The sequence below is a fragment of the Macadamia integrifolia genome, chromosome 6 (genome assembly GCF_013358625.1).
Source record: "Macadamia integrifolia cultivar HAES 741 chromosome 6, SCU_Mint_v3, whole genome shotgun sequence".
NCBI classification, from domain to species: domain Eukaryota; kingdom Viridiplantae; phylum Streptophyta; class Magnoliopsida; order Proteales; family Proteaceae; genus Macadamia; species Macadamia integrifolia.
In genome coordinates, this window is record NC_056562.1 from 7,288,341 (window position 1) to 7,308,661 (window position 20,321).

General features: G+C 35.5%; 1 protein-coding gene across 1 annotated transcript; it reads right to left on the reverse strand.

Moving 5' to 3' along the window:
- Nucleotides 1–2,937: 2,937 nt before the first annotated feature.
- Nucleotides 2,938–10,135, reverse strand: LOC122081393 (pleiotropic drug resistance protein 1-like). Its single transcript, XM_042648506.1, has 24 exons — nt 9,542–10,135; nt 9,304–9,424; nt 9,105–9,193; nt 8,883–8,967; nt 8,586–8,745; nt 8,399–8,475; nt 8,234–8,287; nt 8,042–8,132; nt 7,641–7,942; nt 7,262–7,543; nt 6,853–7,169; nt 6,587–6,747; nt 6,390–6,493; nt 6,121–6,274; nt 5,915–6,022; nt 5,675–5,814; nt 5,235–5,567; nt 4,857–5,147; nt 4,682–4,765; nt 4,452–4,585; nt 4,130–4,357; nt 3,871–4,042; nt 3,515–3,769; nt 2,938–3,420 (listed from the first exon to the last, which is right to left on the reverse strand). Exons 1-24 carry the CDS (start codon nt 9,916–9,918, stop codon nt 3,163–3,165), a joined length of 4,377 nt encoding a protein of 1,458 aa, XP_042504440.1. The 5' UTR covers nt 9,919–10,135; the 3' UTR covers nt 2,938–3,162.
- Between the last annotated feature and the right edge of the window lie 10,186 nt (nt 10,136–20,321).

The following is a 20,321-nucleotide window of genomic DNA, read 5'->3' on the forward strand; positions in this document are numbered from 1 at the left end:
GAAAACAACCTTTTTGAATGGAGAGCTGTCAGAGCAGGTGTACATGAGATAACCTGAAGGTTTTGAGGAAAATTGTAAAGAGGACTTTGTTTGTATGTTGAAAAAGTCTCTTTATGGGTTAAAACAAGCATCTTGACAATAGTACTTGAAATTTGATCGAGTTGTGACTTCTTTTGGTTTTGTAGAGAATCCAATCGACCAGTGCATATATCTGAAACTTAGTGGGAGTAGTTTCATCTTTCTTGTGCTCTATGTGGATGACATTCTGTTGGCTTGCAGCAACAAAACCTTATTGATGGAGACCAAAGGTTTTTTTTCCAGAAAACTTTGAAATAAAGGACATGGGTGAAGCTAGTTATGTGCTTGGAATCAAGATTAGTCGTGATAGGCCACGGGGATTACTTGGGCTATCACAACTGACATATCTTGATAAAGTTTTAAAGAGGTTTAACATGTCTAAATGTTCTGGTGGTGAAGCACCCATCAGTAAAAGAGACAAGTTGAACATGCAACAATATCCAAAGAATGATATTGAGAGGAGCTCAATGAATGACAAGCCTTATGCCTCTGCTGTTGGAAGTTTGATGTATGCACAAGTTTGTACTCGCCCTGACATTACCTTTGCAATTAGTGTACTTGGCAGGTTTCAATCTGATGCTGGTTTGGCTCATTAGACTACAGCTAAGAAGGTCATGCGCTATCTACAACGGACAAAGGACTTCAAGCTAGTGTTCAGTAAATCAGAAAAATTTGAAGTTGTGGGGTATTCTGACTCAAACTTTAGTGGGTATACTGATCATAGAAAGTCTACCTCTGGATACATTTTTGTATTGGGAGGAGGAGCTATTTCTTGGAAGAGTGCCAAACAAACTATTTTAGCTTCATCCACTATGCAAGCTAAGTTTGTGGCACTTTATGAAGCTACAAAGCAGGCAGTGTGGCTGAGGAATTTCACATCTGAACTGAAGGTTGTAGATTCTATCTTTAAGCCTTTGCATTTGTGGTGTGACAATATTTCTGTTGTTTTCTTTGCAAAGAATAACAAGAGATCTAGCAGCTCCAAACACATTGAGAATAAATATCTTCTGGTTCGTGAGAAGATCAACACTGGGGAGATCATTGTTGAGTATATCATTACTGAAGAGATGGTTGCTGATCCTCTGACCAAAGCTCTTCCAGTGGGAATTTTTAAGACTCATGTTTCTAACATGGGTGTAATGGAATCTTTTGATATGCTTGTTTAGTGGGAGTTTACTTATCCATAGTGGTATTGTAATAAGCATTATTTTGTTAGATCATACATTATGAGCACAATCTATATTGAAGATGTTTACTTTCCAGTACAGTGTTCATTTATATTCTCTCATCATATTATTGTATGATTATTGTGGTTTACTTTGACATGTCATGGTTAATAGCGGTGTTTAGCCAAGTTTCGTGATTTATGGTGGTATTTAGCCTTAATCCATGGAAGTGGTTGTTAACCATAGGTTGTATGCCAAAGTGAGATATTAATACAAGAAAAGGGTGGTTTACCTAAGTATTGATTAATATCAAAGTTCTCTACCTGTGAGGTTTCCAAGGTAGGTTGATCTTTAGATCAGGAACAGACCTATAAGGAAGGATATATCTTATGTGATCACAGTTATGATATAATTCCTTATATATATATATATATATGTTTCCAGGTGATTTGAATTGATAATTTTTTGTTGTTTGTAACATTAGATAGTTATATGCCATATATTGAGGTGTATTTTCTACTATTGTTCAACAATAAAGATTATTGATTTGATCAAAGTTTGTTTTGAGTGATATTCAATCTTGGAATTATTTGGCCAGATGTCAATGGGAAGACATCAGTATCAGTGTAGCCCAAGTGGGAGATTGTTAGGACTCTTATGTGGGCTTAACTGATACTGATTGACCTATTGGGCCCAAGAGAATAAGGACCACTCTAATTAGAAAACTTCTAGCCTTATTCTATTGTGGGAATGGAATAGGGTTTAGGGATTCTATTATATATAGAATACTGACGGTCCCTGCAGCTGTTACTTTCATAATAATATTTTGGGAGAACTGCTTTCTCACAGAGCTAGTGTAGAGACAGAGAGAACATCCCAGAGTAAGAGGCTGCAGAAGATCTCAGTAGAAAGACCCATATTGCATAGTTCTTCATCATAGTTCGTGGTACAAGCGTCAACCTTAATTTAGGGACTTCATTCACGCTCAACGGGTATGTGATCGATTTCTTTCCATTATTCATTCTTGTCTTCTATACACTGTAGGTCATTCAAATGATTCTAGGATTTAGAATCACTAACAAATTTGTCTCATCAATAAATTGTCATGTATGTGGTGATATCTCCGACAAAAAAAACACTCAAAATTTTGGAGAAATTTAATTCTTAGACCTGTTTTGGTAGAAATTCTTAGACCATTTTTAAGTTATGTAATGTTGCTAGAGTCTGTATAAACCATGGGTGTCATCTGCAAATTGCACAGCTCTTATAAAACACCTGTTGGCATCTTCAGTGACAACTAAGAATTGAAAGGGAGACTACGGATTCCATTAATGGGTCCATAATTTAGCCGAAACTCCAATTATCGTGATTGAATATAAGGAGGTCGGTTGGCATTGCCTAATAAACCTTCTCTATGTCAAACTTGCACAAAAGGCCCTAATGTTATTATGTAGAAAAGTAACACACATGGCTGCAAAACATCAGGGACAATAAGCATTTACTGCTTGACTGCAAAGAGTTTATGGTAGTATTCAAAACATTGCAATCAGTTTTGTAAAAGGAGTCCAAAAATAGCTGTTGTTAAGAAGATCAACAATGGTTGGCTCCAGATTTTATTGCCAACATTATCAGTAGAAATGCCATCTGATTAGTGAAATAAAGGATAATGGAAGGCGCTACTTCTAGGGGGGAAAAAAGGAAAATTTCAATTTCTAGTTGTTAATTATAAAGTTCTACACAATATAGTACCAAGGAAACTTCTTTTTTCCTTGTCATGCAATGTGATAACAATCAAATTTGAACATATAAAATATTCTTAACTTGTTTCTACATGCTAACATTCAAGAGATATGTTCTATACATAGCTTCAAAGGGCTCCCTACCACTTGATTTAACCTCTCCATATTGCAAAATCTTCTTATCTTCTCTGGAAGTTAAATGCCTTTATTGAAAAAGCAAAGATGAATGCAAAAAGCACATTGAACCCAACAATTACTATTGCAACCACTCCTAAAAAATCATGTCGGAAACCAAAATAATTACGCAGAAATTCTTCAACTGTCTCGCCTGATTCAAGCGTGGTCTGTATATCTCCAAACTGTGACACGACCAATCCATACAATGTCCAAGCAACAGGGCAAGCCCAGTAGTACCACCTCCACCACACAGGAATCCTCTGAAATATACAAAAAATGGGTGAATAAATCACAGAAAGTTCATTATGGTATTTCTACACTCTAAAATGGGGAAACAAAATTGTCGGAACTTACTGGTCTTGGAATTATGAATCCTGAGAAAAGGTTCCATAATGCATAGAATGCTGAAGAAACTATAGAAGCAATGTGTTGGTTGGGTGTAACACCCACTGCCATCATACCATATAAGGTGAAGTATAACAATGTGAAATACATGAAGAATAGATACCAAAAGAATTTCGTAACTTTCCATTGGAATCCGATCATTGAATACACTATAACTCCATATACGGAAGCCTGGACAAAAATATGTGGAATCTCAATCATTACCTGCACCAGGAACAAGAGTGTTTGGTGAGTTATACTCATGAGTTTCAGAGTACCCCAAAAACAAAAATCATGGTGAGAATATTAAAAGAAAAGTGCATTACTTGCGCAAAGGCATATGCCATAGCTGAATACATTCCAGCAGCTCTCTCTCTATAAAATACTGTCCGTTCAATATCTACAACTGGCTGCACTGATCCTGCATTTTGTATACCAAGAAATAGAACAGCACCATACATAGAACCCATTGCATTAAACAAGTCCTGTTCCCTCAGCCTGAAATATCCAAAAGTAAAATCAAATTAATTGCGAACACAAACAGAGAAACGTAAAAGTTTGGACTCCATTATAAAAATGACATACGTTCTAGATCCAAGACCCCAAAACATGGACCCGAGCATCAGAGCTGTGAAAGTTGTGAAGAACAGCCTTATGAAAGTGTAATCTGGGTTCCGCCAGTATGACCAATGTTGTTTCCATAGACAAGCTACAAGTTGGGTGAAGAAAGACTGAGAGTACTGAGTAGGGAAATAGAGATCTTTGGAACCAGTGGAAGGTTTGTTCAATTCATCAATCATTTCTTTGATTCTCCTGAATAATTAATTTAAATAAAGTTAATAGCTATAACCACAAACTAATTGTTAACTATTGTACATCAAAAGACGAAATTCACAATTGAACCTACCTGTATAGTTTAGAGTTCTTATATATTTCTGCAAAGTTAACCCCCAAAGCTGCTTCTTGGGATGATGCTGTCACCTCCAACATCCATGTTGCTGGATTATAACCATCTGTTATCTTATTGACTCCTTTGATTCCCTAGATGAAACACAACTCATATTTATTAATAACTGTATAAAGTTCGGAAAGTCTCTAAACGTCTTAGTTAACTGTAATTTCCATTGTTTGATTCACCTCAAAGTACTTGATCAAATGACAAGCGTGCTTCCCCAATGGGCCTACATATATTTCTTCTCCACCTTGCTTTAGTAAGAATAGCTGTTAAACCATATTAAAGGTTCAGGAATTTGGTAAGCACTACAAATGCCATCACAAAATACTGGTGTTACTAATCTCAAAAATTTCTAACCTCATCAAATGCATCAAATATGTCAATGCTTGGCTGGTGGATGGTGCACACCACAGTTCGTCCAGTGTCCACTATGTTTCTCACTGCTCTCATCACTATTGCTGCAGCCCTTGCATCGAGTCCAGAGGTTGGCTCATCCATGAATATAATTGAAGGGTTGGCAACAAGTTCAACAGCAATTGTTAGCCTCTTGCGTTGTTCTGTTGAGAGACCATTTATACCTGGAAGCCCAACCAATGCTTCCCTCAGTGAATCCAGCTCTACAAGGTCCGTGACCTCTTCAATGAACATCTGAAATCATCAATTGATATACCAATTAGTTAGCACTGAACAGAGCAAAAAGAGAAACAGAAGGATTATAAAATCTATTCTATATACCTTTCTGGTGGAAGAATTGATTTCAGGAGCTAACCGAAGCCAAGCGGAATAAAGCAAGGATTCGTAGACTGTTACATGGGGAGAGTGGATGTCATTTTGCTCACAATAACCTGATATACGAGCAAAAGTTTCATGTTTCTTTGGATAGCCGGATATTTTAATGCTTCCCTCGATGTATCCTCCAGTTTTCCTTCCAGCCAACACATCCATCAATGTGGTCTTACCAGCTCCACTAACACCCATTAGAGATGTAAGGACTCCTGGCCTAAAAGCTCCACTCACTCCCTTAAGAAGCTCCAGCCTGTCCTCTGTAACACCTCTTGCTTTCATTTCCTACGTATTCAGTTTAACCAGTGATAGTTATTGCATTGATAGGATTCTGAGGAAAGAAATCCTCAAACGTTGGCATTAATAACTGGCAAATTGAAATGTGAAACTACCTGTGGCATCTCTACAGAGTATCTGACTTCATCAAAGGTGAGGGAAAAAGGCTCAAATGGAAGAATCATTCCACGCTTCCTGTTCTGATTGGCATCGACTGCAGTCATTCTAGAAGATGAAAACTCTGATGACACATCTCCTGTTTATGTCTTCTTGATCAAATTAATGCAGAGGAGGTAGAAACAGCAAGTAAAAGGACAAAATACTTTTAGCTTGACAACATCTAGATAAATTCCTACCCATGGAGCTCTTTCCTCTGGGTGATAGCTCAATCATTTCTTCATTTCTTCCGGCACTCTTATCATTCAAGCTCTCTTCAGATATAATTGCCTGAGGTTTCTCAATTGCTACAATATGGTTATCCAGTTATTAGACATGACAAGAAGTTTTAAAGGTCAACTAAATCACTAATCAAACCATAAATAAATGAATAAATCATACTCACGATTTAGATAAGTGAGAGCCAACGTGAATAAAACATTGAACAGGAAAACAAAACCAATCAATGCCCCTACTCCAATCCAATACCAGTTTGCGTCAGTGAAAATTGCTCGAGATTTTATGACTGCCACTCCTAGAGTCTCTCTATTGGGGAGAATCTGTAATATTGAAAAAAAATTTAAACCTCATTTTACCTTAACAAATACCATTCTTCCCATTATTGATCTTCATCTAGGCTTTGCTTACAGGCAGAGCTGGAAAATGGACCCTTACCTGTGCCCAGCTTTTCCCAAGGAACTCATTCACTATTAATGCATTTTCCCCATACATCAAGGGAGAGATCCAATAGCCCCATATCCACCACTTCTTTATATGGTCTGTTACAAAGAAAGGACCTTATATGAAGTTGAATCTAAAACATTGAGGTCGGCGAAAGCAAATGAACTCTCTGTAAAACTCCATAAGCATACCTCTTGACAAGATAAATCCACTCAGAACCATGAGTACAAGTAATGCAAAGGCCCCGAACGTCATTGAGATAACCATGTTCCTCCCCAATGAAGCAATCAATCGGAAAAATCCAGATGCCATTTGGTTAACACATACGAGTAGAAGATACTGTTTGAAAAGCCTACAGTAAAAACATTCTGCTAGTTACTACCTACACTATAATTGCCAACAAAAAAGAACAACTAGAATTTTAAGACACTGTAAACACCTTTCCATTTGGGTTTACCTTTCAACATTTGGGTCAAAGCCTATGACATAGTATGTTGTGAACACCCAAATAGAAACTTCAACTAGTGTGACAGGGATCTTTAGGATCCATGTGGGCAGTGAATATGCCCATGAAGGATAGAAAAGGAGGTCTCTTTGCTTGTAAAATACAGGAAGCTTCACGACGGTCATGGCAAGCTCTGGGAATCCATTGAACATTATATTGGTGAGAGAATAGAACAAAGCACCAACAAAAATCCCACCATCAATTACTGAACTTTTTTGCATCTCAGTACGCAGGAAGACTGTCATCGTTATGAATGCCACAACAGTAAGCTGAAAACAAAAAATCAAGATCCATTGAATTACTGATATGACTAGAAACTTTCCAAAATATATATATGTTTTCTATAAAAACCATTACCAACCTGAAACAACTTGAAAATGTAAACGAATGAGTTTCTTTTCATCAGCAGTAATTCCCTTGATATGCAGGCTTCAAATAGTTCCTTCTTACTAACTCCATATTTGTCGGTACATAAGGCAGCAGGGTGACTCATGCTCTTATCAAATGGGATGACAAGTTCATCTCCTAGCCTCTGACCAACATGGAATGAGTGGAATGCTTTTACAAATTCATCAACAGTGATAAATCTGTAAGGTTCATCTTTGCGTGTCCAGTATTGTTGTTGATCTTTCCTTGATGTCACCTGTCAAAATCATTAAAATATAGCCGCAGCTTTACTAAAAACTAAAGTGAGAAGAAATAAAATGGATTAAGGAAAAAAGTTTTGAAGCCAGACTGACCTCTTGCAAGAAGTCAGCTACTCCCTTCCTTTCAGGACATTTGAAACCGATAGATCCAAAAAACTCAAGCACATAAACACGGGGCCCCTGGTACACAATCTTCCCATCTGATAGGAGAATAATGTCGTCAAAGAGCTCGTAAGTTTCCGGTGCTGGCTGGAGGAGAGAGATTACAGCAGTCCCATTTAGAATGCGGTTGTATTGCCTAAATGAATTCAGAATTTGGAAAGTTGTCGAACTGTCCAGGCCGGTTGATATCTCATCCATGAAAAGTGCCCTTGCTGGTCCAACCAGCATCTCCCCTGCATCATAGACAGCAAAGAATTTTAGAAGAATCAGAATGCCACAATAAGGGAAGAAGAATGTTGAATCAGATGTTAGAATTAAAAGTTTTATTCCACCTGTTGTGACACGCTTTCTTTGTCCTCCAGATATACCTCTCAGCATTTGATCTCCAACCATGGTATCGGCACAAATCTCAAGTCCCAAAGTCTAAAAGTATGATGTGGAGGAACAGAAAAAAATGATCAAAGTCCTCACTAGCTATTTTTAAAATTTACTCCCTTATCAACAGGTGTTTGTAGTGGCAATACCTTTAGAATATAACCAGTCACTAGACCGACCTCCTGTCCTCCTATTGATGCTGCCTGCAAATGTAGAATCAAAAAATCTTATCTATTAATAGTAGGATTTTTACTTTGTCTAAATTACAACAAGAAGACCTTTGTATCCTACTACAAAGGAATCATTCTTCTTACCTTCTGGAAAAGATCGACATCAGGATCTGGCTTAATTTTTGCATCCTTTTCTCTTCTTAATAGCTCTGTCAACATATCTGCAGATTTTTCATATTCGAAACAAATGATTCAAACTCAATATCTCAGTCAAAAGGCTAAACCTTGCCAACTAAAACAGACCACCTTAACTTATCATGTTTCAGTTTACCATAACGAGTTCCCACTCCTTGACATCTAGCAGAAAAAGCAAAGGTTTCTCTCACAGTCATCTCCCCTATGTGGATATCTCGTTGACTGATATAAGCTGATGTCCTTTGTGGGACAAACTCATCCATTTCATGGCCATTGTAAGTTATATTCCCTGAGAACTGAAAAATAATAAATAAATAAATAAAATGCAAGAGAACAGATTTTAGTTTTCTGATCAGAAGATGATTTACAAAAGAGCTGAAGAAGAAATATCACAGTTTAGACTAGAAAATCAACTAGTGTTTAATTCCCTTACTTTTAGATCTTTATCAAGCTTTCCTGCTAAAGCCAACAGCAACGTAGTCTTTCCGGAGCTTGGAGGGCCTAAAAGCAATGTCATTCTGCATAACTCACATCAATCACCGACTTATAATAGCTATATATCCTACTTAATTGAATCTAGCCAAGAAGAAAAATCAGCTACTTTTAGTTATTGGTTCAAATTATAAACAGTTTTTTATCTCTCAAGAATTTTTACCTGCCAGGCTTGACTATTCCACTCACATCATGAAGTATTTCTAGTGGCCTCTTTTTGCTTCGAAGAATTCCTAGATTACTCAAGAACCCCTTTAAATCAAAGAAGATCCAAGTCAGTAAGCTATAGTTGCTTCTAAATAGAAAAAATATATATATATGAAAATGAAATGCTGCATATGATGAATTAAAAGTTTGACTACCTCCATTATGTTTGCTGAGAAGTTAATCATTGTAGGTAAAGCTCTACTTCCCACATAAGCTTCAGCATCTACATTTACATGCTCAAAGCGGACTTCGATCGTGGGAATTTCAATACCAACTCTAGGTAAACAAGAAAAGAGACACAGCTATATAAGAAGACAAACTCTAGATTACACCTTAGAACAGAGACATATCAAGATTCACAGTAAATTTTCAGAAGAGGAGAGAATCTCTTACTTAGAAAGGCGGTCCTTCAGCTTCCACAAGAACTTCTCATTGTCCTCCTCTGCGACTTTGAGTAGCCTGTCTAATAAAATCTTCCTCTCAGTGAAACCAAGACTATCAATGTCTACTTCCCTTATCTCACCCTCTTCCAAAGCAAATATACCTTTCCTTATACGGTTGTAAGTAGGAAGTCTCTCTATAGCAGCCCATTTCAGTGCTGCTTCATCATCCAAACTATCATCTAGAGATGAAGATCTTGAGAAGACATCTACCCCACTATTCCTCCATATTGAAGAACTATCAATCCTAAAACTACCACCACGAACACTGCCACCAGCACGGCGGCTATTGCGCAAACTACTGATTCTATAAAGATCACCAGTGTCCATTCTTGCTGCAAGAAGACCCACTCAAACCCAACAGTCACTGCTAGAGATGGAGTAACTCAAAATCTGAAGTGGGTCTGTTCTGTTTCTTGTTTTTCTTTATGTTACTCACTAAAACAATCAATGACCCATCAAAACCAATGGCTTTGAATCGCTCAAATTCCAAAGTCTAGAGCTGCAAATTTCAAAAGCAGAAGCAGATTACCCTTCTTTGGTGTCTACTTTGGAGAAACTGATCCAATCGTCCATGTAAGCTACATTACTCTGTGTATGCTTCAAAATTCAACTAGATTTGTCGTATTCTTGGGATGAATTCAGGTCAAATTTAAACAATACATCAGGGCTTTGCATTTTAAAGTTAAAAATCCACGTGCTCACCTTGGTTTGGTCCTATGAAGTTTGAATTTATCTTCTTAGAAGAAAAATCTCATTTCTGCAACCACAAGAAATCATGAAAGTAGAAGAAACGGCCATCCCTTTTGTGATTTTGTGATTTTTTTAAATAGAGTAGGAGAGCAGCCACTATCAACTGAAGTTGCAACTATTTTTCTGTTAGTTCCCTGTTATGGCGCGAAAGGGTGCGCCAAAGAGTATCCAAGTTGAATCGACCGCTGGTTCAACCAGGAATGATCTAAATCAGACATGAGAATTCCATCTGAGTCTAAATCCCACTAGGGAAAGTTTAAAACCAGGCCGGACTTAAAGACTCTTTTCTCTATCGAACCTCTGTAATAGACATTAATGGGCGTAGATAAAATTGTTTGGTTGCATCAATTTGAAAATATTTCAAGGAAAAAAAAGTGGTGGTTCAATTTTTAAGAGTATAACAATAAACTCAACTTTATCCCAATTTAATGGGGTCAACTAAAAAATCCATGCATGATAAAGTATGGACAAATGTGATCCAAACATAAAAGGAGAAATGAAGGAAAAAAAAAGAGGAAAAGATAAAGAGGCATGACATAGTGACGAAAGATGGATGATAGCATTATAAGAAGAGGGTAGTGTTTTTTTTTTTGTTTACATGAAATTACTGTTTTGCTCATCAAATTAACCATGTGCTTATTAAAGAGTGAGAGTGAATTTAATTTCAATTCTTAGTAAAAAAAAAATTCAATTTTTAAATTGAAATAACTTCTCACGGTCTCACCTAGTAAAAAATTTCAGCAAAATTTATTTCTATGTCACATATGCAAAAATCAAGTCAAAAAACTTCTGAAAAATAAATCATGCAATCAATACCCTTTTTGGTATCATTTTTCTTTTTGATTTTTTGCCTATTTAACAAAAATCAATGATGAAAATAATTTTTTATCAAAACATAAAAACCAATTGATAAACATTAGGTATAATAGAGTGTGAAATGAAAGATGTTTTGGTATACTTATATGTAGAATCATTTTTTTTATTTAAATCACAAGGGTAAAGAATACATTTCACTAAGGCTATGTTTGGTAGCCAAGAGAATAAAAAAAAAAGAAAAAAGAAGAAATGGTGAGAAAATAAAAAGAGTATGTATGTTTGGTTACTAACAGAAGAAAAGAAATGAAAAGAAAAAAATTCAAAAAATTTTGAATTTTAAGAGAGAGATAGACACATAGGAAATCATTCATTATTTGTCTTATTATGTTTTCATATTTTCTCATGTTTTCTTGTGTTTTTAGCAAGAAAATTTTTGAGGGAACAAAAGAAAATTTTACAATTCCCAAAAGGAATTTTAAATTTGAAAAGGGGAATCTTCTCTTGGGTGAAGACATACCAAGTGCAAAGAAAAATTCTTAACCCAAAGAAAAAAGTACACTTTGTCCCAAACACAACCTAAGGGTTTTTTAAACCATAACTTCTTCTTTCCCAAACTTTTATCCCAGCCACATAACATAACTATTTTCTTTTTTGGACAAACCGGCTTAACCATGACTATCTACCGTCAGCCAAGGCTAGCACCAGCTAGCCATAGCCAACCGCATATGGAGCAAGCACCACAAGGGTGTCGCGAGGCCAGCTTGCAGCCGCAAGGCATGGCCTGCTGTTGCGGATTGGTCTCATCACCAATAACCATGATAGAAGGGAAAGAGGGTTGCAGCCTCGAGGGTGAAATGGATTGCAGGGATCGGGTGGGGGTGGGTGGGGTTCCAGTAGGAAGAAGAAGAAGAAAAAGAATGGGGCTGATGCTTGTCTTTCTAATAGCAAAATGAAATGACATTTTTACTCTCATTTTTTGGACATATAAGCACATGCTTATTAACGTTCAGCGCAAAAAGAACTGAAGATGGTTTTCAACGAAAAATATAAATGACATTCAAGTTCTTTTTTATTTTTGTGTTTTTTCAATCTTTTTTAAATAGAAACAGGTTTGATAAATAATACCAAACACAACCAAAAATGCTTTCTGGGGCAAAAATCAAAAAAAGAAATGATATCATAGAGGACCAAAATTAAAATAGAAATCATTCCAAGTAAGGCCGTATCTTATAGTTGTTAAAATTGGACTAGGCATCAAACTAAGAAAAACAACTTTGACCAATCAAACTCTAGTTGCAACATTTAAAAAAGAGAGAAGGTTAGGCATGGCACCAGCTTTTGGTAAACTGGCGGCATATGCACTAATCATAGGGTTGGACACAAGAGGACAAGGGGTTTTTTCCAAAAGAGGGGAAGGAGAGAGGATGATGTATACTGGGCACACCTCCCAGGGTTGAAATCGTCTGCAATTCCGATCTCATATAATTCCGTGCAATACCACCTTTAGGTGGTGACACGTGTATTGATACCAATACAATGGTCCAGATTTGGTACAACTAATAAAACATTAAATCAGTGAAGAGGCATTTAAATCAAATCTGGACCATTGCATTGGTATCAATACACGTGTCACCCCTTGAAGGTGGTATTTCACGGAATTGTATGAGATCGGAATTGCAAACGATTTTTTTCCCACCTCCCAACCTTTTTCCCTTTAAACGGTAAGATAAAAATGAAAACCATAAAATTGGATTGAAAAAGGAAAACTTTCCATGTAAAACGACGGAGGAAGAAAATATTTCTATAAAATAAGATTTTCTACTATACTGTTTTAACGTAAAATATAAACAAATGAATTGGAAAAGAAACTTATCATAAAAATAAAAATAAAAAAGAAAAAAGAAAAAAAAAATTGAAAAAGTAGGAATATTTTATATGAATTAAATTACATGTACGATGTATCACCCCTAAAAATATCATATGACATGTGAGGGTCACTTTTTCCTAAAATTACACGTATCACCCTTATTTTACTTAATTTGTAAGAGGTTAGTCCATTTCATTAGTGGGGTTCTATTATTTGATGATGTCAGGAAGTTAAACCTTGATAAATGGCCAAACTTCTTTTGAGGAAGGGTAAAATGGTAAGTTAAACCTTCCTTCAATAAACCCCCAATTCGCAATTGTTAGTGCTCCAAACGTTTCGTTCCACACCTGCAACGACCTACCTATAAGGTGAGCTCGAATGCTTCGAAGAACGACGCTCCGGTGATCTGCAATCGACCATCTGAAGAACTGCGATGGCCTGCAAGGAGTCTCTCTATCAATCTGTCTTTCTCTTTTCCTCTCTATAGACCTCTCTTGCTCTGTCCATCTTTGTGACGATCTACCTGCAAGTTGAACAAAGACTAGAGGCAGTCTATAGATGGAACCTACTGTAAAAACCATTGGCTTCAAATCTGTTGCGAAGATGAATAGGCTACAATAGGTGAGGCAGAAGTCCCACTGGGACTCAAAGCAGTAGCTCAAGTGGGGTGACATATAACTGAGGCCTGGGCGAGCTCTTAGTTGCTTACTATTTCAATTCCAAAGGAGTAGGTTTAAGTTGTTTGGTTGGCTGGTAAAGCCATTGGGGAGAAACTACAGAGGTTAGTTTCCAAGGAGGTTATGAGCAATGTATCATATCTATTTAATAATTTACTCTTTATTTCATTAAAAAAAAAAAGGGTTCTCTGTCTTACTATTGCTACAACCAATCAGGTTGATATTCTAGTTTATTCAGCACTTGGGATCGACCTATTCTTTGATATTATTTTCTTCCCTGTTAGTACTATATCTGCTCATGATTTTAGGATCAGAAGACGAGCCTACAAATTAGGAGTTATTCTATTTTCTTTAGTTGTTAAATTTAGTGTTATCCTTGAGTGGATAGTGCCCTTTCTGATTTGAGAGTTCTTCTCTTGAATGGACCTTGCCCATAATATCCTTTCCAGAATCAATACCACAATGTTTGAATAATATATCATCGGAAGGATAGGAGGCACAAGACCTGTATTTGATCAATTTTATTATGTAATTGGTTCCTACTATGATATTTGATGACGTGTGTGATAAACCATTAATTTGTAGAAAAAAAATTAAATTCATCATGTGTTGGAGTTCATTGGAGGTATTATTTTTGCCTGTTATTTCCAATTTATTATACAGCTTGTTTAACTGACAGAATTGAGCAATGGATATATGTGCACGCATCCGTTACCATTATGATGGGATTGTTCATGAGAAAATTGTGGACACAGACAAGTATGGATACTTAGAAATGGTGTCAGACATATAAAATACTGTAATTAGAGAACAAACACTTGTAGGGCATACTGTAGAATTCAAGGTGAAATATGTGTTACCTAATCTAGAGGGTGTGGAGATGGACAATGATGCATCTGTTTTGAGCTTGTTTTCTATTCATACGTAGGAGGTGGGGTATGACACCTACGTTGCAGTAGCACTTATACCTTTTCAAACCTAGTATCTTTATCTAGGTTGTAAAATAAAATGAATACATGATTGCATCATGATAACTTTGTTTGTTCATTCATTGCATCTTTATGGATACGTATGCTTGCATGCTTCCACCCCTCATTGGGCTTAGTGAAGCTCATCCCACTGTTGTGTTTCCTTCTTAGATGGTGACATATGTATTCAAGCAATAGCGAGGGGTGAGACACCGGCTACTATGGTTGAAGTTTGGTGGGTGCACAAGTATGAGGAGTATGATCCTGATTGTATGTGTGAGGATTATGCTTACGAAGCACCTTGAAGATGATTGGGGATCATTTTCTTGTTTTTGATTCTTTCGGGGTAATTATGGTGTATTACATAAAATATCTTTTGTGAATGTTATGAAAATGTTTTAGACCAACAATTTGTACATATTTAATAGCATGTAGATGTTCGCCGGTTCATATTTTGGGTATGATCTTATATTTTGCTGATTTATAGTTAATCTTTTATGTTTATGAAGTTAGAGTACTGCATATTGGATCCTAGAGGTTTGACTGGACATAAGGGTATCTCCAGATTACATGCTTTTAACTTAGTGATGGTCGGGTGTGAGTTTGTGACACTTATATCCTCTATTTCTCCTACATTATTTTTTTTTCATAAAACCAAATCACATATATAAGCTTTCCTAGATCTCGAAATACTGTTGTGGGATCCTTTTAGAAGCTCAATCCTTTTAGAATTTTCTTATTGTAAAAATAACTTTAAACTCTACTGAGGTTACGATACCAATTCTCCCACAACACAGTTTTTTCATTGAGAAAGGTTTTAAACCAAAACCAACTATTCGAATTCTAGAACCCACTCATTGGCTCTACTAGGAATTGTCTAATAACTTTAGTGACAATCCATTAAAGTTATGTGATAAAAGCCCAAGATTTTGCCATATTCAACTCGATGATCCACTAAAGATCATTAGAGTAAAACCAATTTTATATTTTGAAGATGATATTAAGGAATTTGATATTCAATTAAAAGAGTTACAAGAACTCAAATTAATTGAACCATCAACAAGTCCTCACACCAGCATTTATGGTACGCAACCATGCTGAACAAGTCAGAGGAAAAGAGTAATCAACTATAAGAGGCTTAATCAAAATATTATTTTCGATGTATACTTCATCCCTAGAAAAGATGTTCTTATTCATAAGACCAAAACCACTAAATATTTTAATAAATTTGATTGCAAATCAGGGTTTTGGAAAATTAAATTGACTGACGAGAGTAAACCACTCACAACTTTTAATGTCCTATTTAATAAACATTATCAATTGACAGTTATGCCTTTTGGCCTTAATACAGCTCCTCAAATTTTTCAAAGATGGATGGACTCTATATTTGGAGATCTACCTTTTGTGGCTATATATATTGATGATATTCTTATTTTCTCTTCTACTAAGGAAGAACATCAAGAACATATCAAGCAAACCTCTCAATTATTCCAACAATATAAAATAATTTTAAATCCAAAAAAGATCGAATTAGAGAAAACCTCTATCAATTTTCTTGGACTCATTCTAACACAGAATGGGTTACAATTACAGGATCTTATTTTAGGAAAAATAAAGGAATTTTCTGATAAACTATTTGATAAGAAACACTTACAACAGTTTCTCGGAATTCTCAATTATGATCGAAATTTTATTAAGGACCTCTCTAAAAAAGGACCATTACTGAAAAAATTATACAAAGATAATGAATGGACATGGGATGATTCTAACACACAGGTCGTCCAACAAATAAAGAGGGAGCTAACACATCTTCCTCCAATATATTTTCCTACTCCAGGTGATTTTCTCATCATAGAAACCGATGTTTCTAATGAACATTGGGGAGCAGTATTAAAAGCCAGACCCCTGAAAAATCCAACAGACGAATAAGTTTGTGGATACAATTCAGGAAAATTCATGTATACACAAATACGTTATATTATATTTGAAAAAGAACTTTTAGCTCTTCTTTTTTGATTAATTTTTCTTATACCAGGAAAACGGTTTTTAATATGGACCAATAATCAGGCAGTTTGTGATTTTTTGAAATCCAAAAAACACGACGAAAATGCCAAGAGAATTAATTGGTATAATAAAATTAGTCAATACAGATTTGAAGTAGAATATATTTACAGTTCAAGAAATTTTCTTATAGATTATCTCAGTAGACAATGAATAAACAACAAAGCAATGATGGATGGATAACCATCAAAGGAAAAGGCAAGGCAAAAGAGTCCTCAAGCAGACTTACTGCAAAGGAATCTTCTAGCAAACCAACGGCACAAAATCCTTTTGGGAAAAAATCTTCAGCGTCATATACATGACATGCTAATAAGATTGATTTATCATAAGCTTCACTTACCCCAAGCAAGCCATTTCAATACTCTCCTACACTAGGAATATCTCAATGGACTCCATTATCTCAGATTCAATAGACACAAACTCCATTATCTCAAACCCCATATTCTCAAATTCAGTGGGCACAAAACCCATATGAGACCCCTCTCACTTACTTACAAGTGACTCAAATGAAAAATGACATCCGACTTCGAAATCTCTTACAGAAAGAGCCTACAAAAGTCTCTGAATTCAAAATCACTGAATTTCATAGACATCAAGGACTCCCCAATGATGTCTATTACATGATTAATCAAGTATGAAAATCACACTGTGGCAATAAGAAAAAAGCTTTCAGACAAGATTTACAAACTCTTTCCACAACCCTTGCTCAACATTTTCAAGAATTGATCTTCAAAATCATTACCCAAACAAATTTTGACGATGATATTAAATATGAGAAAATAAATAATTTTCTCAAGCTCTCCGAATTTCTTACTGATTTTCATGATAAACCCTTTTTTTCATAAAATCAAACGAATTTGTCTTTATGAAAAAGCGAGGCATGTACTACCCAATGAATACTTCAAATTTATCAAAAGAAAAACTTTTGAAGATAATATTTTTCATTTTAAATAGATATTACAAAAATATCTAAAAGACTTGTTTTTTCAAGAAAATTATCTTAGAGTTCTTTTTTATCCTTCCACGGACTCATGGGATATGCATACTATCGAATGGGGACTCCGTAGACAAATTGTTTTTCAACCCGACAACATGGACTTTACCTATCATCTACCTATGATGATGTGAACTATGATTTATCATACTTTCAAAAATTAGAAGTTTTGTCCTGGATATTTACTCTTCTTTGGGCTGACGGGAAAGAGAACATTTTTATCAACCCTACCAAATCTGGAATGTTACTACTGCCAACCAAGTTTCATATATTGGACTCCCCAAGATTGAAGAAGATACAAGTCTCGAAATAATCCAAAACAGTGATCATCATCAAGTTTGGAAATGTGCCTTAATCACATTAAGGAGAAAAACCTTTGAAGTAGCAGGAGACCAATTTAATACCAAAATAACCTACGGTCAAAGATTATTTTGCACAAACATTCCTATTAACTACATGGTCAATCCTCAGCAAGAAACTGAAGCAAATCAATTTCTTGACAATATTATGGACTTGGTACCATTGGACGCACTATTGGATTTACTTTTGGATGTCTAATCTACCATTGTCTTACAAGAAGCAATGGATGAAGACTTACTCGGTTACGGAGGACACTCTTTGGCAGGAAGTTTTGATTCTATAACTGAGTACAACATTGATAATATGATAGAAGCATAAAATGGGCCAACCATATTGAACCATCATGACATCTCACATGACTATCATGATGACATCACCATATTTTATCGGAACTATGCACTTATTACCGGTAGTGTAGCAAATTACTGTTTACGGATTTAAATTACACTGAAATCCACGGACTTCATAGGTCTTTAAATCCGGAGTCTATAAAAGGAGATCCCCTCCTCAGTTGTGATCATCGATTATTTTAGGATCACTCTAAAGTTCTTCTGTAAAGCTCTCTTATTGTAAGAAATTTCTGTTTGTATTTTGCCCTGTTTGTATTCTGCCCCGGTAGTCCCCGGCTAGAATTCTAAGTGGGCTGCTAAAATCCTCTAATCATATGAGCTGGTCGATTATTCATTAAATTACACTAGAATTTCTGCTAGAATAATATTTCAAGTTTGCCAATAATATCTCTATAATTCTGTCCGATCAATTATTTGGCATGGACTATAACAAAAAACCAATATCCTCTTGGTTCAGGCTAAACCATTTAAATATGAATCATCCCACTTGAACCAAAATCAAATCGAAGCTTAATTCATTTAATTTGAACCTTTCATCCCATTCAACTTTAATCGATAAGCCACAATTCTTGAACCATTCAAATTGTTGACCAAATCTATCAAAACCTCTCTCTCTATCTCATGAAATCAAACCAAAAGAATGATAATCTAAACATGTAACTAAGCAGAATTCACTTACCTACTCTTTACCTTGTCTATTCCTTGATAAGTTTCTCCTTCTCTTCTTCAATTTCTATTTCAAGAACTTGAAAATCCACTCACTACAAACAAAGCTTCAAACCCTCCCTGCATGCAGCAGGTGAAAAACATTCCCTAGCTTACTTCAATTCACAAATTCCTACATTTCTTTTATAGATTAGAGATGAAGACTTCCACTTCCAAGGATCTCAAGTGTTAAACACAGGTTTTCCTCCTTAGAGCAACTCCTCTCTTCCCTTCAACTCTCTCTTTCTAATTTGGTTGTAATAGCATAACAAATGAAAATAAATCCCAAGTTTGTGCAATATATACAAATTAAAAAATTCCTAAATCACCCCTCCTGTATAAATGTTATGTTTGGTGATGAACCCTCTTTTATTGGTACCGTTCTGACTTTGTGAAATATCCCACAACTCTCTCAACTAAAATGACATTGTTTTTAAGTACCCATGTTTGTGAAATACCCATTATACCCTTATCTACCTTTTTCTTAACCAATAGACTCATATGCATGCCACTGTTCATGGCACCAGTAAAAATGTTTTAACTTTAATTTATCCATTTTAATATTCATTAAATAAAAAGAATTATACACATGCCATTAAGACCAACTCAAAGTAGGAAAACAAAATCATCACTTAACCCTTAGCAGGTTTGGTCATATTACCTCAAAGATATATTATCATAGTGCCAACCACTAAACTACCTTGACTTTTGGTGTACATTTTTTGTAATATAAATGCAAGATTATTTCAAAGCATCACATATCGTATCATTAATCTTATATATATATATATATATATATATATTATAATACTATTATTATTATTATTATTACTATTAAAAAGTAAGTACTCTCTGTCTTTGGTATACTTTTTCAAAAAGACAAAAAAACCATTGACATCTACCAAAAAAAATTTCCAAATGACCAAAAAATCCCTCGAAATAAAAGATGAAAATAATAATAATAATTATCTCTCTCTCTCTCTCTCTCTCTCTCTCTCTCCATGTTTAAATCTCTATAATTAAAAAATTCCAAATGACCAAAAAAACCCTCAAAATGGAAGATGAAAAAAAAATATATCTCTCTTTCTAAATGTGGAGGAGAAAGGGGGAAGTAATTCTTGCTATTACTCCTCCTTAAATCTCTCTCTCTCTCTCTCTCTCTCTCTCTCTCTCTCTCTCTCT

Coding starts and splice junctions, on each gene's coding strand:
- LOC122081393 (XM_042648506.1), bottom strand. CDS start 9,918: ATGGACACTGGTGATCTTTATAGAATCAGTAGTTTGCGCAATAGCCGC. Junction 6,494..6,586: donor TGGATTTATCTTGTCAAGAG/GTATGCTTATGG, acceptor TCTTTGTAACAG/ACCATATAAAGAAGTGGTGG. Junction 6,023..6,120: donor GGCTCTCACTTATCTAAATC/GTGAGTATGATT, acceptor ACCATATTGTAG/CAATTGAGAAACCTCAGGCA.